The sequence below is a fragment of the Accipiter gentilis genome, chromosome 26, assembly GCF_929443795.1.
Source record: "Accipiter gentilis chromosome 26, bAccGen1.1, whole genome shotgun sequence".
NCBI lineage: Eukaryota > Metazoa > Chordata > Aves > Accipitriformes > Accipitridae > Astur > Astur gentilis.
Window position 1 is genome coordinate 14,392,557 of NC_064905.1, and position 21,652 is coordinate 14,414,208.

The 21,652-nt window shown below is 43.4% G+C and overlaps 1 protein-coding gene across 5 annotated transcripts in view; it reads right to left on the reverse strand.

Moving 5' to 3' along the window:
- The window catches only part of SGCD (sarcoglycan delta), a 370,190-nt gene that overhangs the window by 17,138 nt on the left and 331,400 nt on the right, over positions 1-21,652 (reverse strand). For 3 of the 5 annotated variants that reach the window (XM_049829655.1, XM_049829656.1, XM_049829654.1), the window contains 2 exons: positions 14,748-14,871; positions 3,596-13,070 (listed from right to left, as the gene is read on the reverse strand). In XM_049829655.1, coding sequence (XP_049685612.1) covers positions 12,897-13,070; positions 14,748-14,871 — 298 coding nt within the window. In that variant the 3' untranslated portion in view covers positions 3,596-12,896. Of the gene's footprint in view, positions 1-3,595; positions 13,071-14,747; positions 14,872-21,652 lie in introns of those variants that run through there. The other 2 variants (XM_049829657.1, XM_049829658.1) reach the window with 1 other exon arrangement.

Below are 21,652 nucleotides of genomic sequence, written 5' to 3' on the forward strand. Positions count from 1 at the left end.
ACCCCAGGCTGGGCTGCGCTGCCAGTTTTTGTTTCCTTTGACTGCTAAACTGTTCATTGCAAATTAATTCATAAATAATTCATTGGATGTTGCATTCTGCGCTTAAAAGTTCATCATGTAGGTGGTAGGTTGTGGGTTTTCTTGGAAGTGACAGTGCTTTTCTCCTTCCTTTTTTCTTTGTTAATCATGTGTGCATGCGAATGTGTGCAGAGCTCCCATAGCATTCAGAGCCTGATGGTTCCACTATAGATGTTTTAATGTCTTCATAGCAGATGATAGTTACTTTCCAATTTAGTTATTATGGTTCAAGATGATTGTGTTGCAAAAACTCTCTTTTGAAATTGGGGTTTATTGAAATACCCAAATGCTTTTGGGAGTTGCTACAACTGACACAAAGTAACACATTATTCAGAAATGTCTTTTCCCCCATCCCCATGCATGCACACACACAAGTCAGTTATTATTCCTGTGCCTGCTGATACCGGAAAGCAATGAGAAGTTTTTCTACACCACGGTTTGCAAAGGCAGGTTGTGTTTGTTGGGTGGGCATCAAGATAAACGTGGCCCTCTCTGGGACCAATGTCATCTCGAACACTGCTTATTTCAGCCCTGGGGCCTCCTCGTTTTGTTCCCATAAGAGCACTGAAACCCATATAAATATGTCACGTGGGACACACTGGGGTGAAAATCGTATCTCGTGCCTCCTGACAGACTTCTTGCCATGGCAGGAAGGGAATGTCTTTCTACGGAGCATCCTACGTGCTTGCACGGCTCCGTCCTGCCATGCTGGGAGGAGCGGGGCATTTCCCCATCACCCTGCCCCGGTCCCGAACGCATTGGGGATGCAGCAGATTGCAGCCGTTGAGGCACGGTGCAGCCAACCCCAACTGCAGCAGCTTCCATCAAAACTTCATCCCCCAGGGCAGGAGATGTGGCATCTTGGTTGGACGAAGGAGGGAGGCTCTGGCTAAGAGTGGCAGCCGTACAGAGATAACGGCACCACTTTTTGGCATGCGCATGCACTGGTTTTTGTCTTTGTTTGTTTATTGTTAGATCTCCCTAATCTGGCAAAGCAGATGCAAGAGCCATATTCAATGAGTAAAATCCCATCTCGGTCATGTTCAACATCCTTCGGCTGGCTTGGAGCTCTCAGCTGCTAAACTCAAGTTGTAGGCAGAGTTTAGGCCAGGTAACGTGGATGTATTTTTTGTTCAAAAAGGTGCTGACATACGGAGCAGCACTGAGGTCCCCTGCGTACTTGTGGGTTATGCTGTCATTTACAATATTTCTGTTTCCTAGTCCGAGTCAGGCAGTGGCACGGGAATCGGGCTGTCGAGGCAGAGGAGGTGGGACCAGGAGCCCCAGGAGGGGTCCAGCCCCGGCAGGAGCCCAGACTGCCGCCAGCTCTGCCTCTGCAGCTGCGTGCTGCAGCGGGAGGAGCAGAAAACCAAGCCAAATGAGGTTCTTTCAGAGATTAAAAAGGTGTTTTGTGCTACTCCCCTCCCTACACGCACCCACTGAATGGAGCAAAGCAGATGGTCGCACGCATTCCTCAGCGAGGAGGCAGTGGGCTTGTTTTCTGCCTGCATTGCTGTGCTGCTTATGAGACTGAAAACAAAGCCTAGAAGTATGGTAAAAACCCAAGTGTTCCTGTAGGTGTGAAAGGGGAAATACCACAGCTGATGTTACACAAGCCTAGTTGTATGATGGCCTGAAGCAGAGCTGTTATATGAAAGGCTATTCACAAACCCCAATTTTAAAACATGCAGATCAGATCAGTAATGTATATTACAACAGTCCGATAGTGTGAATCAAATATTTAAAGACTACCTACAGTCTGCTTTTTATTCTGAAATGACTGCGAGAAAGAGCCAAGTTCTAGCTGCTGGCCAGACTTCTTGCTTCTTCTCTATTAAATGAGGCCATATAATTTTCCTCTGGGATACATTTGGCACTGGAGCTATTTAGGTCTGAACCTTCATCACTAAATTCAGGAGGATTTTTCTGTTCAGTTTAAGGAGAGAGGAATCAAGGTCACAGCTCTGGAGAAAAACTGTTAAAAACAGATACTTCTCATCACCGATTTCTGGACACTGTTCATAAAAATAAAAATAATCACCCTGATTTAACAACTGAACTTCAGCAGCACCAACTTGTCTGCACTAGACTTAAATGAAAAATACAAAAACCCAGCTGCACATAAAATTTTAAAATGTTGAAGTTGTTATCATTTTACAGAGTATGAAATGGACTCATTTCATCTCCATGATTCTTTTCCGCTTTTCTAATTCTTTTTTCTGTTTGGTTCATCTTTTCTGTTTGCTACTTAAGAAAAAAAAAATGAAACTATGAATTACTTATAGGGGTACAAAGGAAAGAAAGCAAAAATTGGGAAGTACTCCTTAAAAAATGGAAGGCAAGATACCTAGGAGGAAATTACATTTTGATAATTTTCCCAGGAGTCAATTTTGAAAGACAAATCCTGTTTTTAACTACAGCTTCCCAGGCTTTAGAACCGGTTAACATATTGTTGCTACTGAGTACCACACTTTGCATTTCTAGCATGGGGGCACCGCAAATACGCTGCTGTTAAGGCTGAGTTTCATAACTACTCACTGCCTAAATCACCACACATTTACAGGCAGCTGACGCGGAGTTTGCCTGTACTGGGGAAGGATTTGGCCGCTGCCTGCCGTGGCAGTGCTGGGTGCTGCCCATGCAGCTACGCAGAGCTGCATCTCCTGCGGGTGCTGTGAAGTTCCTGCCAACACGCTTCTTAATGGGGGTTAATTCATGAATTATTTCATTGTCAGTTTGCTAGAAATTCCAAATTCAGGCCAAGAACTGCAGCTGAAGTTCAGCTGAAAGATGTCTTTTTTTTGTTTGTTTTTTAAAAAGTGCAAACAGTCCAAAACCCAGCAAGCGAGAAGAAGACAGTGCGTGCCCACCGAACAGTACTGAGTGAACTTATTTGGAGCCTGGTAAACAGTAGCGCCTGCAAACTGGTAAACAAGTATCCCTACACTGGATTTTGGCAGTGTCTCAGCTGCGAGGACTGGGCTCGAACTCTCTGTGCCCTTGGAAGGCATGCCCATCTTTTCAGCCGGATTGAATTCTTGCTATTCGTTCAGATAATGAGCCTCAATCAATGCTCTCATTTACTGACAAAATCCAAGGCGAACAAATTCATATTTAAAACCTAGCTCCTGCAAACTGCCCTCAGAAGTGATTGCCTGGCATGTGTAGAGTCACCCGTGAGCATCTGATTAGTTAGCCAATTAAAATAAAACTGATGGATCATTAAAGCAGCCAGAGGTTTTCAAGAGGCTTTCTGTGAGTTGGTCCACATTGCTGTTTTGTTTCTTCTTTTTTTAAAATTATTATTCTTTTGCAGGCAGACTTGAGCTCGTGCTCCCTACATTGTGTGCAAGTGGGGGCTCGTTCCCAAATGCAGGCACCCGGCTCTGGTCCCTTTCGGAAAACCTCGAGTTCCTGCTGGTTTGGAGCACAAGCAGCACAAGTGATCGTCTTCGAGAGGTTTATTGTGCTCAGGCAGGACCCCAGTGCCTGCAACATTTCTTGGCTGTGAGTCTCTAATGCTAGGACAAGGGTGAGAAGTTCAACAAAACTGTAAGCAAGATGGTAACTCGGCTTTCCCCAAAGGGAAGATTTTTTTGTTTTGCTGGCGACAGGTTTTCTTCTGACAGCCATCCGCCGAGATCCGCGTTCCAGCCTCTACAGAGTTTTTGGCATGAATATACCCAGGGCCTGATGCTGTGAAATGGATCACTAGTGTGATCTTGTCTGGCATATCCTACGGCAATACAGAAGTACAGACATATTCTACAGACATATCCTACAGGCATAGGAAAGTTTCTAATTCATGTTTGCCATGCTCAAACAAACAAAAAACCCTCAACATCTCTTTCCTTCTTAACAATCATTATTTTATTAATATATTTTACAAGATTGCAGTTGAAATCATTTAAATACAAATTTTTTTTTATACAGAAAGTGTAATAAAGTTAAAATAGTTCCTTGTGTAATTCATAGCATTATTGCAATGCTTACAAAATTTTGCATAGAGTGTGCAAGGATTGATGTTATTTGATACAAAAAAGCTTTATATTTTCCCACACAACCACACACATACATAAATTAAGAAGAAAAAAGCCAAACAAATCTGAATTTCTTAATGAGAACTGTGATAAGACTTTAAATTCATTTTGTCCTGTTTACATGACCAAGGTCATTGGTGGTTATCATAGTAGAGGTCAGACAAGGTATTTTACCATCACAGATGAAAACTGCTATAGCGTATGGGTCACGCCTTTTATGCTGCTGCTGTAGATGAACTGGGTTTAGCTTCAACTCGCACTGAATGTTGTTTTGCTGTTGGGTCTACCTACACAGAGCGTTTGTTGGGTTAATATCAACAACTCTATTGCCATTCACGCACAAGGAAACCGATTCAAATAAAGGGTGGGCAAAAAAACCCCAAACCAAAACCCAAAGGGATCTGAGTCAGATCCAGCAGGTCAATCCCTTCCCTGCTCCCAAACTACTACACAGTGCAGATCCTGACCGAGATCTGGGTCGCAGCTCAGGAAAAGCTCCGGCCTAGGGAGGAATCCAGGTGTGAATGCTGTCAGCTGAGCCCTTCCTCAATAAACACAGTATGTGATAATTGCTCAGAACTGCTCTTTACCAGGTTTCTGGCGTGCCCTTACTCTCCTGAGCAAGGGCAGGATTTGCTCATCTACTGTGCTCGCTCCGATAACCCGCAAAAGGGGACAAGAAAGTGAATTCCCCCAGCAGCGCCTGCCCTGGGAAAGCCACTCTGCAAACAGTGCAGCCCTGCCCTACCACCTGCGGGACCCCCCGGCAGACCCCCGGTGCCTGCCCGGCGACACCTTCCGCTTCACCCGTTACCCACCAAATCACCAGCTGAACTCCGGCCTGGTCAGTGGTGGTGGCAAGGAATGAAGCTGGATGAACACGCCTCCGTTTTCAGGTAGCGGCTTGAGCTGGCAGCGATGGGAAGACTTGCCGCAGCTCCTTATCTGGAGCTCATGCGATAAGGAAACCCTGGAGGCAGGAGAGTCCCCTGTCCCACGGTGGCCCCAGGAGCACCCAGGCTGTAGTTTAGACAGGGCAGCCAAACTCTTCCTTTTGATTTCACAAAAGGTGCTAAACCCGTAGGGCCAAACCCTCAGGCTACCAGTGACTTAAACGGAACCAAATCCTGATTTACACCAGCTACAGAGTCAACTCCCCTGTGCTGTTGCACTGCTCCAGCCCAGGCTCCCAAGGCGGACATCACGCCTTGCTGCTATTTCTAGTGCAGGGGACCCGGCAATGGGATGGAGATAAACGAGAAAGGGCAAAGCCACCCACCAGCCTCCCCCACCCCGCAGGCTTCCCGAGGGGAGGCAGCGTACCGGGGTACCAGCCCCGCGGCATCCCCTCGGATGCTGTATAGGTATTACCGGCACAAAGCAGAGGCGGCTTCAAGAGCTACTGGGCTGCGCCTTATGGAGTTACTGCCAACGCTTTCAAGGTGGTCAAAGGCTTGTCAGAACAGCAACCAACAACTACCAGCATTACTTATAGCACTCAGACTGCAGATACGTACCATCTGTAAAATCATTAATACTGCTGAAGTGTTTCATTATCCATTCTGTCAATAACAGCGCTGATACCGAGTGCACGAGCCCCGAGGAGGACCCAGATGAAGACAAAATTATCAGGCTCTGGTTTAGCGAAGGAGCTAACTCCCTGCTCTAAGGCAGCTACCCTAGAGAAATCTAGCCGTAGTGTTGGGGTGGTGGTGTTTGCAGCTAAGTAAGTGTGGGAGAAACTCTAACAGCAACATTTTTTCAACTACAATCCAGCCTTTGATAAAAATAGAACCGCCCACAAATAATTATTCTTTTGCTCTCCAGTGTGAGCCTGCCTCAAGATGTTTCAAGGACTCCGTTATGAGCAAGTTTTTAAAAGACCAAAGAAACTACATTGCTTTAGAAAGTGATAATGCATTTAGCAGTAGCAGGCTTCGGAATGCTTTATCTCCTATCGGCGGTTAAGCCTTTTGAATGGGGCAAAAATGTGAGAGTACAATGCAATTTAAAATTCCTGTTACATGCAAAGATGCACATGACCTATGCTTTGCAATGGGCTATTCCAATAATGGCAAATGTGTTAGAAAAGGTGAGACTTTCCGTTTGGGTAGGACCTGATGAAAGGCTCCAAAAAGTCCTTTTTAATCTCAGAAGAAAAGACTATTTAACTAAGGCTGCATGTTTTTTATCTGAAGCATTTGGTAGCAGGGCACAATGTAAATGTAACACTTTCGCACACATTTATTTCTCCTTCTGATATTTTCTCTTGCTGGCAAAAAGATTCAACCAACTAAATGCAAGACAAACATACAATTACATATCACTTCACAGTGGACATATCCTTCCTATTTTTTAATAGTGGTTAAAAACTAAGAAAAGCTCAGTCCATGGAGACGAGTTGCCTCAAAGGAAATCTGGCTTCCTCTGAACAGGCAGCCCATCGCTACCAACTGGTGGCAGAAAATCCCAGCTACCGCGTGGCTTTGAGCTGTAATAAGGTGAGACATTTCCTGGGAGTGACACCAGTGTTAACTTCCCTGCAGGAATTATACTTGTAGCAAATTAATTTTTAAGGGACTCGCACCTCTAGTTTAAAGTGACTTGGATGGGAAATCTCAGTGGTGCCCTATGATTATATTTTCTTCTTCGCCTTGGATAAAAATCCTGCAGCTTTAAATATCCATCTTTTCCTGTATAAAGAAAGTGTGTCGCTTTTCACAAGGGCACAATACAATTCAAGCGGTAGGACAAGAGAGTCTGAAATGATAAAGCCTCAGGGTTGTACGTGCATAACCATGGGCTTCTCAACCACAGCAGACTTAAAAGCTTTCTAAATACAAGCTATTTATTATAATTTCCATCGAAGCCCCAAGCCAGTGTGGTTACTGTGGACGGAAACAACACCCTAGCAATCTTGAACAGCCCAAGCTGTAAGTGGTTTCAGTGACAGTAATTCCACTGTGCACCATGAAAGATCAAGGATAATTGCTACCATATTTAGTAAAATGGATGCTATTAATTTAAAGTATAATAGTGTAAACAGACACAGAAGTTTGCTGCATTACTGTGATTAGGGTGATGTCACTCGCCATTTCTTCCCTTTCCCTCCTACCTGCCTCGCTTAATTCACTCCACTCTTGCTTAAATAATCTCATCAGCGCCACATCAGCGTTCAACTGCGCTCCACTCACAGCTGTGAACTCGGCTACATCAGCTGTGAAAACACAGCCATTGCCATGCAGAATTTACCTGAAAGTCCCCAATTCCACCTCAGTGCCACTGCTACATGCAGGTTTTGGTTTTTGGGGGTATGTGAGAGCAGAGAAGTGACACGATGGGGATTCTGGGGCTGCTGGCCACCTGCATGCGGCCCCCTGTGTGGCAGGACACCAGCTAACCAAATATTACACAGCAATTTCAGAACTGAGGAAAAAGGTTAAAATGGGGAAAATGGAAATGTTGCCAGGATTGCCTTCCTCAACAGCGATGGCAATAAAAAGGCTGGTATTTTCACATTCAAAAAGCACCAATCCAGTGCTTGGCAAAGCTTCGCAGGAACGTGCCCTGTGCTTGCTGGGGTGAATTCTGGATGATGACATTTGAAAATTTAAAATGTCAGCCATAAAAAAAAAAAGAAAAAAGAGCACAGCCTCTAACTTTTTTTGTTTTTACTGTATGCACTTTTAAAATGAAATCATTATGGCACAGTTACTCTTCTTCACTGAGCAGCTACTGGAGTTCCTGATCTGCTAATGCTCGAGTGCAGGTAAGTGAACAGCCTGTAGCATTTACTCAGTTTATTTATACTTTCAGCCCAGGATGATGTCTTTTAGCGTTCTGGGCTATTTCTTCACATTTCACGTTTCAGGTAACCTTGCCCTCTGCACATATTTAAAGATTTTTGACATTATTTCCTTTTCTGCCCATTAACGAAGTGAGAGTCTTCCTGCCATTTTACTCTCTCAGATGCAGCTTTACGATAAACCTGTATTTTTCCTGCCCAGTTCAAAAAAGCACCATTAAAGTTAACTCATTTCAGGCATGAGGGCAATCAGAGAAGGGATGAATTTCTGTAAGTCTTTGGTCTTTGTCTCACTCTCTTTTGCAATGTGAAACTTAAAGCCATAACAACAGATAAAAGAAAATTGGCTTTCGTTGTAAACAAGCGTACGTAAGTGTGTGTGTGTGTGTATATGGGGGTGTGTGTGCGCATCTTATGACAACAAAAGCTAACTTCCTTTAAGAACATCTGCACTTGCAAACTAGGTATGATGTGAACTAACCCGACATCTTCACAAGTTCACAGGAATCTCTCTTTAACCTTGGAGCAATTTCTAGGGAGGGTTTTTTTATTTAGACATCATTTTGCTATACCGTATATTGCAGATGGTATTTTTAGGCTTATGCCTTAAACTTTTTAGTTTGTGCAATGTGACGTTTATGATTAAAGGAGAAAAACCCCCCCTCTTAAAATACAGCTGTTTGACAGCACATGACTGAGATAAACAAATACAAATCACTCTGGCACATGCTTAATTTTCTAAAAACATATATCTAGGAGAGGCCTTATACATAGTTACCGGCTTCCCCTTTTGACGACTTCCTTTAGTGTTAACATTTCTTGGTACTCTTAAGCTACCCATTTCACTGACTACTGGGTAACACACTTCAAAAAGTGTAACTAAAAAAAAATCCCAAGCCCCCAAAACCCACAAGGAAACTTGGAGAATGGATACAGTTGTATAGTCAGTATCAGGATCTCTGCTTTTGCTAACCGCAAAGTCTTTTTGCTTTAGAAAAAACACCCTAACTCACCTATGCCAGCAGAGGGATCATACACTACAAATGGATAAGGTACTGGTGTACAGGTGAGCACTGACAGTCATTTTCCTGACTGCTTACTGAAGTGTCGCATTTAAAGCAAATTTAACAAAGTCCTGAAGCCCTATAAAGTTAAGAGTTACAACACATAAACTCATTTACGAATCCTGCAGCATTCACGGTTGCCTAAGGTGTACTGACATTAGTATCAGAGTCCCTTGATGAGCATTTCAGTGGGGTTTTAGTGCTCGCAGCTGCAATGCAGACCTGCACGCAGCGCCGAGGCAGGGTTCGGTCCCGCAGCCACCCCAAGGGCTGGCAGGGTTTCCACTGCCCTCGGTGCCCCGAATTGCCACCTGTCCACCTCCTGTCCCAGCTCAGGCCACGAAGTCATCGGCGTCTCTTCCACTGAGCTTAGCAGAAATCAATTCCCCATCCACCCCAGCTTTGCCTTAGTGTTGGGAGGTAAAACTAAACTCTGGTTTGAAATAAATGCCACGTCCCCCAATAGCAAATGCTCAATTGAACTGAACTGCAGGCCCGATTCACAAAGAAATACACAAACCCTTCTTCGTTTTTGGCATTTTATCGATTGGCAGGTAGAGCATACGCGTGAAATTCCAGCCAGGGAGGCTCTAATTTAAATGGACTCAGGGAGAACCAACCCGTACAGGTACAGCAACTGTGAGGGATTTCTGGGCAAGGCAGGAGGAAAATGGACTCTCCTGCATTTGTCTCGTCCAACAGGTGAGTCAGTCACTCCACAACAGCCCCCAACAACAAAGTACGAGACAGCTGGATGTGTTTGCATGCTGCCTTTTAAACAAAATGCTCTTTTTCCCCCCAGGATCTCGGACACGCAGTCCTGTTTGCTCTGGTTTGCCACTCACTGAACAGCAGGGGACTAATCATGCGGCCAACACGAGTGCAGGCAGCACCACCTAAACTGCTGTCTTAGAAGTCAAGTGGGGCTCAAATGATTTACAAGTCTCTATACGGGTTCAATCTTGCTAGCAACAATTCCTCGTCTTTCAACACGACATATAATTTTATGCTTAAGATGGAAACATGATTGTGAAATGCATTGAAGCAACTAGAATTCCTTTGTGTAGACATAATTCAGGTACCCTTTGTTCACCTCAGAGAAGCATCTGCAGGGATGGCACAGATGTGTAAGGTTGTTCCCTAACAGCTCCCCCATGGAAATTCATACCAAAATAAATCGCTGAATGTCCTTAAGCAGTTTCACGGCCTTCATGATACGAGAAGGTGAAAACCTCATCCAAGACCCCAGCTGAGAAGACCGGCCACTCAAAATTAATTTGCTGGGACGGAAATCCTCAGCAGAGCAGCCAAAGGGTGCACTGGGATGAGGACTGAGCCACCGGCCTCTTGGGAGCGGAGCATGGAAATGGATGCAGCATCCCCGCTGGGTCAGTCCTTGCTTTTCTCACCAACATAAATACTCTCAGGGACGGAAAAGTTAATGCGACTCGTTTTCTGTACAGGGTACTCCTCCTGCAGCACGTGTCTTCACAACTGCTCAGATGGGATTTGTTTATGAGCTGGGCCGTGCTTGCTATAAGGTTTGTGATCGGTATTAAATGAAACAGGGAAAAAAAAATTCTACAGTAAATGTAGGACTATGAATGGGACTTCAGTTGTGGTCCCAGAGGTAACATACACAGTATTTTGCTATATTTAAAATGGTAAAAAAAAAGTCTGTATCACTCTAGGTGCCCCTACAGTCTTAATGCATTTCATTAATATCTGTTTTAATTTGCACAACCAGTTCCCAAGACACCCTCCTGTCCCTCCCCCCAAATAAACTAGTTTTAATAACAAGATAAATATGATGTGCTTCTCCTTGCTGAGTGCATTGACTTAAGGCATAGGCACAATTCCCCTCTTTGAACAGAGATGGTATAGTCCTGTGTCCCAATACAATTGTTATCCTGGGTGACCCTTTGCATTCAAATATTGACGCAAGACATAATAATTACAGGAATCATTCACTAACAAATAGTGTGAATTCGTTAATTAATCGGAAAGCATTACTGAAATAAAAATAGATCATTCAATCCTCTTTCAGGAATAAATTTTATGGAAGTGCTGCTTTGTTAGGCAGCAACACATCTAATCTAAACTCCGTAGAAATCTTTCCTTTGAGTCCAGTCAGTTTTGGATTAAGCCAGAACTGTTCATTTAAAAAAATAATAAAAAAATCAAACCCTGGTACTCTCCAGACCACAAGAAAATATGTGGAAATCTGTAAAAAAGGAATGGGCTAAATTATTTGTAAAGACTTCTGTCAGCTACATTTTATCTTGAAGATTGCTTGAAGAATACCAGCCTTGCTTAGATATCACTAGGGATGGGTGCAGATCTGTCATATTTGCACATGAGGCAATATTTTCAAAACTATCTCAGTGGCTTAGAAACCTTGCTGTCCTCGTGAGATTTACTGTGACTTGGATACTTTTGCCGTAATTGGTATTTTTTTTTTCAAGGATTTTTATATGCATGTGGATGCAATTATGGGTCAGAATTCAATGATCTGGGCTTTTCTTGTTATTTTTCAAAAACTTGAACAGTGGATGTGACGTTACCAGATCAGATTTCATGTTTTATCCTGCCCGTAAATGACTCTAGACTTTAAAATAAGGAAAAATGCAACCATGAGAAGATTCAACCACTGAGTTTTTGAGGCTCAAATTCTAGAGGAACCAGCATCTAAACCCCTTGCTTTCCAGTAATCTGGCTTTGTTACAATCTTTATAAATCCTTAAAAAGGTCTGTTTCTTTGTCAGCATCTCTGATATTTGCAGTCTCCACCAAATCTAAGTGACCTTGGACTCTATATCCTGAAAAGAAAGGTGACAAAAATTCTGGCATAGCATCTACATTACACACCTAATTTGTGTGAATTTCCCTGTTTCTATGGGTAGAATAGGTAATTTTCTCTCTTTCTGTAGGTATTGATAGGCAATGTCCAAATCTCAAATCTTCACACCTTCACACCAAATCTTTTCAAAGTTAAAGGTGCTAATGGAGAGTGTGTAGGGAGATCCAAGACACCTGTTAACTAAGGAGGTTCAGGATTTTTCTATTTAGGCCAACTTTCACAACTTTTTTTCCTTTCAAGAACTAAATGCAATGCCAGTTTTGTTAGCACAGAGATGACTTTAGGTTAGGGTTAGAGCTCATGTGTCACCTCTGAATAGCACAAGGCATCCTTGCCCACGCACAGGCAAGTCTCAAACCCCTTCAGAAAAATACACGATTATTCCAGCAAGAAGATCTGGACTTTTCTACTGGCCACGTGCAATCCATCTCTCCCCTTAGGGAGCTATGCTTCAGGTGAAAATGAAAGAGTGTTAATTTAACCTTAGGTATCTTGGATCACTCTTAGGTGATCAGTACAGCACATCTGGCTGTTTTGTTGTGTTGTTTTTGTTTGTTTTTTTTTTTTTTTTTTTTTCATGCCACTGATTTAATGGTGCAAAAATAATCAGAGATGCTTCTCTCCCCTTTGTATGTTGGTGGGTCTACGTTGGTTCCAGGGTCTTGCCCAGCCAGCAACCCCAATGATCTGAGAACATGATCAAAACCAAGGGGTGATCATTAGACTATATTAATACAGAAGGGACCAGGGGAGCATCAAATCCAATTCAGCAGATTGTACCAGTAAATTTTGGTGTGGGAAAAAAGAAATGCTACACAAATGTAACAGGGTCACCCTGGGATTCCTTGTACTGAAACATCATTTTACACAGAGGATATATATATTTTATATATATATTTTTATATATATATTCACACACACGCGCGCGCACACACAAAAAAAGTCTTTGATAGGCTTTCTGTGTTCTAATAAAAATAGTTGGCAGCTGCAATCTGTGAGACCAGAACTGGCTTTTGTGCTGCCTGCGATGCCCCACTGCAAATTGTCTCTCAAAAGCAGACGCTTGTATTTATCTGGCAGGTCGAGCTAGTGCCTGCCTGAGACAGAAATAACCTCCCATTGGGACACACACAGAGCTCGTAGATTTTTTGCCTGGACCCTGCAGAAGAGGAAGATCCTTGAGGCAAGTTAGGTAGTTTGATTTTTGCAGAATTCAACGTTATCTGAAGTCGGAGGTGGGGAAAGAGAGAAAAAGAGAGAGAATTAGTGGAGAGCTGTTATTTTTGATCTCGCGTTTAAAGAAGCTTCCTTCGGACAACTCAGCTGATACACAAACTGGGTAGGTACTAGGATGGGAAGGTCAGATACAAATCTGGGTGAGCATATTATCTGCCTTTACCATGAGCCACCCAAGACCTCCAGTTTGTTTCTGCTAATCTACCCACCGTGTCTTCTTGGCTCACAGCTTCCTAGGGCACCTCGGTGTTCGGGTTAACCCAACCAGAGGCACCCCACTGCTAGGTGGGGAGCGTGTATGGTTCACGTCCACACAACGACTCCGCTCCTCCACTGGGACTTCTGGCACTTCTGGATCCCATTGCCAGTTATGCTTGCAGGCTCACAGCACTGACTTTTATGTATATTTTATGTATATGTGTAACACTTTGATGTATATTAAAAATAACTTAAATGCTGTGACAGACCTGAATTTCTCCTTATAAAACAGAACATAAAAGTGAACATGTGGCAGCTCTTAGACACATGGCAGCTACAGGGGAGTGCTCTAACATCACTGAGAAGAGCACAGTAAGATAACCTGCACACCAGAGTATTACAGGGTGACTGACAGTATTTGCTCTTATCTTGCAATTACAGTAAGAGCCTCCAGTTTTAGTATCCAACCATCTGTTCTCCAGAGACAGGTCAATATATGCATTTTAAAAGCAACTCAGTGTTAAACACATTAAGGCAACTGCTTGCAGTAGTAAAATGCCTTGGATTTATATTGTAGTACTTTAGGTAGGTTTTTTTTTGTATTTTTGAGAGTTTTTTGTTAACACCTGTGGTCTGGGTTCGGAATGTCTTAAAATGCAAATGTTTAGAAATAACAGGAATTGCAATAAAAATCCCATTCTATTTATTACACCTGACACTAAGACAGGAAAACATTGGCTAATGTTTGGGCCCTGTTGCTGGGAGGTTTGCGTTCAATGTGAAGCTCCTCCTGCCAAGGCTCTCGGTGGGTTCCCCAGCAGGAGCTCCTCAGCCACGTCCTTCGGCGTCTTCCATCATTGTGCCAGGAGGAGGGGATGAGGACCACGTGCCCATGTATTTTGGAGACACCAGAAGGGGCTTAACTCAACACCTATTTTACTTCTGTTCTGTGTTACCAGTTGTAGTTATTCTCTCTCCCCCTTTGGAAGTTTCCCCAGGGCAACAACCTGTGTCTTCTAATGTTCCCTTTCTTTCCAAAATGAAAACATCAGCTACAAAAGCTTTTCAGATCAATGCCAATGAATTAAGCTCTTCTTATAGTAAAATGTATGATAAAAGATTTAATTATGTTGGCCAAGTAAATCTTGTTTTAAAGTGACAAGGAAACAAAGAATTTAGGAGCACTGTGTATTTTACAGCCACATAAATCTGCTTGAACAACAGATGCTATTATCCAAGCACTTTAAAAATAATGAATCAGCCAGCCTTTGCCACAGAGTGAGTCTCGTTTGCATATGATATGTTCAATCACTGCTAGCAGAAACTAAGCTAGGAAGGCCTGCTGCACCAGTGCTTTCACACCAGTCTTTCAAATGCAGCATCTCGGTGACTCAGAAGGTTACAAATCTGCAGGAGATCTGTGGCTTGGTTTGCTTTTGCTGCCGCGCTTGACGTCCTTCGCTTACCTCTCCGTCTTTGGACTCCAGCCTGAGCTCTGTCCTGCACGTGGCTTTCAAGCTGCCGGCCTCGGCGTTGATCTCGATGCCTTTTGGAGCCTCCATCACCAGCGCGCGCGTAGGCGACTCCAGTCTGTAACAGAAAGGGGAGTTACAGAGCACGGTGCCTTGAATATTCACGCTCGGTCTCAGGCTGTCGTCTTGCACAGCCTGACCGCCCACTGCACGGCACCTTAGGACCTACTGATGTTCAGATCCACGCCTGGTTTGGTCAGTGGGAAGAATTCATGCACAACGTGGTGAAACACATCACAAATCCAATCCGCTAAGACTTCGTATCAACTTTGCTGCGCTGGGTCAAGATGCAAGGTGCAATAAAGTTTCCCCCATGGTCAGCTTGCTCATATGCAAGTTCAGATTTCTACCTAATCAGTGCTAATGGGGGATATTAGCAAAGCGGTATACCTACACAGAGAGTGCAAGCACTTTTCTTCCTCAAACCCCTTTGCAAGTAGGAACAGATTAGTTCTCCTGACTCCCTATAATGTGAGGTCTGGAAGGGTTTAGGGACATAAGGATACCGATGAAAACAACCAGGCTGAAGACCCCCAAATTCCCGGCCTCCAGTCCTATGCTCACATCCCACTGCTCACAGCCGTGCCCCCCTCCGCAGTGCTTCAACCCCTCCTAACCACGGATACACCACACAGGGATCTGACAACCCTGTTATAGCACTAACACAGCCAAACCTTTTAGTTCAGGCAATTAGGGTTAATGCTGTAAGATGCAGAAGTGCAAGGTTCAGTCTTCCTTGCTGATTATCCATTCACAGTTCTTGTATTATACTTGTCTCTTCTCTTCTTTATAATACAGGCTCTTATTGCTTTCTGTATTGGAAATGATAATAAACCGCAATTCTCCCTCTTTGGGAATATCCTCTTAGTTGATTTTATCACCGTTTATTTACTGTACCGTCACAAAATGGAGACTATGATCTCCCCAGGTGAAGCAGGCAGGCGGACTGGAACAGAAAGCCCTCTGCTTAGACTGCTTTGGGCAGGCAGCACTAAGAAAACCGAAGCACAGGGCAGCACACAACCACCAAGCTTACTTGGGCAGCTTTTAGGATTTGCTTGCATTACTGCAGTGGCACTTCAGCTGTTTCTCTGCTCTCCATATGTAATCATTTGTGCAAGTAAGTGTGTTCTTAAATGGACTCCTGCTGGTACTGAGACAACATTACAGGAGACTGAGGGAATTCAGCTGTATTTATTGCAGCCAACAGTTCAATAAAGCAAAGGCAAGGTTCCCTCTGTGTGGCACTTTTCAAGTTACGACCTTCCCTCTTGTTGGTGTCTTCATATCGCTGCTTTTCGAATACCTTTCCCTCAAGACCCCGAACTCATCCATAATTTCCTAGCTGACTCAACTAAATCTACATTTCAGGGAAGAACTGAGGCATACACAGCCCAAGGAATGAGCACGGTCTCATGGTTAGCAGCCTCTGCACAATCTTTCTGAGCTGCTTTTTGTTTGCTCTCTGCAGGGAAGCTACATCTTACATGAACCTTCTTCTGATCCCTCCACTGGTATCACCCCTTGGCTGGTTCCTGTACGAGGAACCTAAGGTTAAGACTAGTGCTACTCACTTTTTTCCTCCCTGATTGAATTGCAGATTGCATGGAGGAGAAAAAGCTTGCAAAGAATGATTGACATTAAAAGTGCTACCTGGCATATGATTTCCTCTGACCTTCCAATCGCAATAACTGCCTTTCCAATATCTTTTAGAATTTCTTTATGGTAAAAATAACCATAGCACACAGCTCTAGGGCTCTGGCACATGCGCTCTGGTGGTTTTCATTACGGTGGCTTAACACGCTGTGTGCCCCGCATTCTCCCTGGAGATTTCTGCCCAGGGTTACAGTACGCTCTCATCCTTGGTAGTGCAGCTCACAAGCTGGTATCTACCCCGAAAAATGAAGGACAGTCTGCTTGCACTAAGCCCCCAGGATCTGAGCTGCAGTGGCTGGGATGCAGGCACATATACCTTCCTGCCGCCTCCAGTCAAGAGCCAGGATCCTCCAGAGGAGAAGCAGAGAGCTGAGGCCAGTTATGTCTTAAGTCACTGTGGCTAAATTCACCAGAGGATGTGTCCAAACCCCAAGACAGCTGAGCTAATCTCAGGATAAAATAATTCCTAAGAACCATGGCCAGGTGACTCTTCAGCTCTCCAGCATCTTAGTGACTCTTCAATTTCTTTGATGTCTTGGCTGTCTCAGTATATTTGTTCATCTGTTAATCTTGTAGCTCTTCTGCCCACTGAGAAATAAATCTTGTAAGTACAAAACAGTGTTCAGACACCAGAGTGCAAATGCACTCATTTGCAGCAGCAGCAGCTCTCAACTCCTGCCCCTGTACCTGAGCAGCCTCCCAGTCCCACGCCAGTGCTTTGCTGGAAAGGGCGGAGAGCTGGGAAATCAGTGAATGTCTTCCCACGGTGGGGGGGGGATCAAGAGGGACCTTCTCCTTGCGTACCTTCCCCTGTGCAGACAGGTCCCCGTAACACCAAACCAAGTTAAATTCAAGCTTTGAACAAGCTACCAGGTACCTGGGAGTCTACCAGATAACATTGTCCCAAAGTTTTCTTCTGTCTTCCTATCTAACAAAGTGACCGAGTTGTTCTCCCTCCTCCACCCAATGAAAACCTACAGGCAGGATAACAGCATCTTACAAACAGTGATGAAAACCCATGCAATTAGACACATCCTAATCCCTGCAAAGCTTCTTGCCTCATGGAGGCACAGAGGACCCTCCCAAAAGTCCACGGCGTAAGGTGGGACAAGCACCCAACGCTGGGGCTTTGCTGCTGCTCCGTAACCCACCCCGCTCCCCGCAGCACCACGTGTTTTTTTAAAGTTAGCTGAGCTGACCGCCACTCCGTCATCCTAAATCACTAGCTCAGACAGCTGCAATCTTGCTGACATGCTGAATTAACCAAACCCCATTCCTTTAATGTTAAAAATATCATTTTGAAGCCCAGGGGTTTTTTTAAGAACCTCAAAACTATGGAAATGAGTGCAAATACTATAACAGCAAAGTGCAGCTCTTCCAATGATGAGAAACTTGGGCTTGCAGCCCACATGGTTTTGTACTTGTGCCGTGGGTTTGGAGTCTTACTTTTCTCTCTCCTACATGTTCGATATTGGTGTAACTCTACCTGTTTGCATGGGACTGTTGTCCCAATTTCTGCTACTGTAAATGAGGACAGAAAGGTCTTAATAACATTTTTCCTTGGCATTTGAGGGTCATACGATTGTAAGGGATTTAATTTGATTATTTTCTGATATCCTGAATGAATCCCTGAGACACCTGTCTTTAAACCAGGAGCTGAAAAATCTATGCTAAGCCAGAGAAAGCAGTTGAGGAGTTTATGCTCTAGGGGGTTTGAGTAATGTTTACTGAATACTTTCATTTGAAGCAAGTGTTTAAGAGACACTCTGCTTTTAAACCTAATTCTGTCTTCCAGAGCAGAACCAATTTGGAGACTAATAACAAAAGAAAATGATTTAGCAAAGAACAGATAATTTGTTCAAAATCAACATTTGTTTTCCAGTGTGATACTCTGGAGCTTTCAGCAGGATTCACATCTCCCGGTTAGGTGTAAGCCCGTACTTACAGCAGTAGGCTGGAAAGGTGGCTGCATGAATATAGATTGTTTCATTATTTGCTCCTGCTCTTGAATTTTCCATCCCAGCAATTGGCACATAAGCCCTTTTTATTGACCATGGGTGCTGCTTATTTTTGTTCCAATATTTCCAGGACCGGATTCTGACCTCTCTCACAGAGCTGGGCAAGCGGACTTAAAGCTTGCTGAATTCAGGACCGAGATAAGCTATAGCCATAAAATTGCTCCTGTCCCACCTACAGTCTCCTATAGGTGGATGAAGAGACAGTCTCCTGTCTGGGTGATGACCCACAACATGGGAACCTCTCCTATGGATCCCAGGGTGTTATATAAGTCCCAAATTCTAAAAGAAAAGACACACGTAACAGGATTTTCAGAACTATCAAAGTACCCAGGTTCCACTCATTACAACGGGTGTTAGGTACTTTTGAAAATCCCATTGAGCACCTAAGCGCCATAACAAATCTGACCCTTAATCTCAGTTCTTAGTTCTGCAACAGAGGTAATAGCACTTCCCAACTCCACAGGGAGGATGAAAAGATAAATATATTAGTGGTTGTGAAGTGGTTACATACTGTAATAACGGAGGCCAGGTAAGTACCGTAGCCAAAGATAGATGGCTGGCAGATGGATAACTGATCTTTCCAAAGCTGCAATATTAGGCTCTTACCTTCATCAAAAATACTGTTAAGTCTTGTTCCTCCCACTGAGCACACTCAGCCTGCATATCAATGCGCAAGATGATGTATGCAGGGGAAGCCTTGCTCCAGCTCACCATGCTTAATGGACAGTGCTAAATGTGCCTCTTAAGCCCTTTTACTCAAACCTATCACCGAAGCATCTCACATTTTAAAGACAGGTGACGGCATGTCTGCATCTCGCAGTGAACCCCTCTCCTGCTATCGATGGAAATTCTGTGCTCCTGGGAATCAACGAGGGAGCAAAATTTTCAGTGCCATCCCTGCTTTGCGTTGAAAACTTCAGCAATAATTTAAAGGAGGTCAGCATATGAGTTTGTATTGTGGTTTCAGTGAAAGTCATTCTCTTGGAAAGATCATTACTTACCCAGATTTCTAGTTTTCTTTTCCTTCATCATAAACAGTCACATTAATCACTCCAGTACCATGGATGATATTTCCTTCATGTCCCTCTCCTCCCCCCCTCCAGGATAATGTGTCGTTTTCCTTACTATTATGAACAGCCTTTTGAATTTGGGGAGAAGAGAGGATATTATAGATGCGAAGGCAGTACCACCAGCAGCTAGGGGCTGCTGACGTGCTTCCAATAAAGTGGACATAATTTCCTTAAAAAAATAAAGTTTAATGCATATAGTTCGGGGGGGGGGGGGGAATATTTGCCTGGGTCCAGCATTGATGCAAACAGGACTTGCAATTCATGGCTGGTACCAAAGGCTGCAGCACAGCAGAGGGATGATCCTCAACATGTGAAAGGAGTTAACGTGAGCTGGGGACCTATTGCTGCCACTTTTAAATTTTTATTACTTTTTTTTTTTTTTAGAAGGAATGGCCTCAAGCGTCAGATTTTCTCATCCCCAGTGGGATTTTTCTGTGTGGGGCACAAACTTTGCTTGCAGCATGGAAATGGAATGAGAAGTTTACTCTCAGGAGGTGAGGAGCATATGATGCAACAGTGTGGTAACATGAGCTAATTTAATTTTGCTTAGAAACCTCTGGACTGAGAATATAGCATGTATTACTGCAGCTGTAGCCCATTATTTCTAATGACTTTAATTATTTCTTATGGTATCCATCTGACCAGCTATAAGATTTCACGTTGAGCATAAAATTAGCCAATGTTACCACTGTGCCTGCTTACATCTCATACAATTGGTAAATTATGCTAGCAAGTAAACGTAGAGCTCCATCAATTTGCTGGTAATGAACCAGTATCTCAGGTTGAAATTTGTTTTCAGTTTTAACTCCCTTGTTTCAATGAAATCAATGGGATCACCCATTCACAGAGACTTATCTTTCTGACTCCATTATTGTGTGTTCTCTTATATACATCTATTCATAGAAGAAAACACAATATTTTTCTCCCTATTAAGCGGAAGTTAATTAGCTTTTACAGAATTGCAAAGAAACCACGCTTAATTTCTATTTCTAGAATGCTTTTAAACCTTTTTTCTTCATTTGTCTTATCTTTGCTTGTATTGGAACAGAAAAAGTTTGGAAGAAGGAACAATGGGTTGGGTCTGGACTTACCTGGTGAAAACCTCAACTTATCTTAAGTTCAAGCAATGTCTTGTCATCTCCCAAAGAGCAAAAGGCTCTGCCCTGAGCTCCACCCTTCGTCACTAGATTTCCTTCCTACTGGAAAGTACTGCCATTTCATGAGAACAAAATAAGCTAAAGTATGGCAACAACAGGAAGCCTAATATAAAACAGAAAAGAGAAAAAAAGGGAGCTGGCCTCGGTACATCAGTGTGAGAGGTCAAAATCAAAAGGTGAAAACGCAAAATGTCTGTTTCCAAGATATCATGATTTTGACAAAATATGACATACATGGCACAGTACAAAAGCAGCAAGTACTCTGAGAGCTTACAGAAGAGATCATCACTAATAAGAAAATATGTATCCCTGTTATTTATTGCCTCGCATTGACATAAATCTTGTTTTCAATTACATTTTAATGAAGCACACCAATTACTGTTTGAATAGGGACATCTGATTACAGTCACAATCAACAGAAATGAATCATGCTTATGGAAGGTTTCCAGGGTATTTTCTTTAGGAACATTAATTACAGAAGTAAACAAGGATATATTATTATCATGTCATCCAATTGTAAATCCTGCCTATCGCTGTAAATACTGTTTAGTTTGAGAGCGTGTGTCACTGTATGGTTTCAACTGTTTATGCTGCAAATCTAATAAGTGACAATTCCAGTGCAGCCATACTCTGAAACAGATTTTTATGGCTGGTGGTCCAAAGCCTCATGTAATTCCTAATATGATCAAGCGGACAATGAATGGAAATTCTTTCAGCTATCATCCACAAACCATGGTTAATTCCTAAGGAAAATCCAGTTAAATCTGTCAGAGACCTGACAAGAGCAGAGGTCTAATGATGCTTTATTGGAAATTACAGTTTTCTAATTGAGCTAGAGATAAGTCTGGTTCAAATGGCCAGGGGTGCAACAACTTTGCGTCTCTGTATTTGGGCAACGCAGATGCTAAAGAGATTTTTGTACAAAGCTGAGGCAAGAG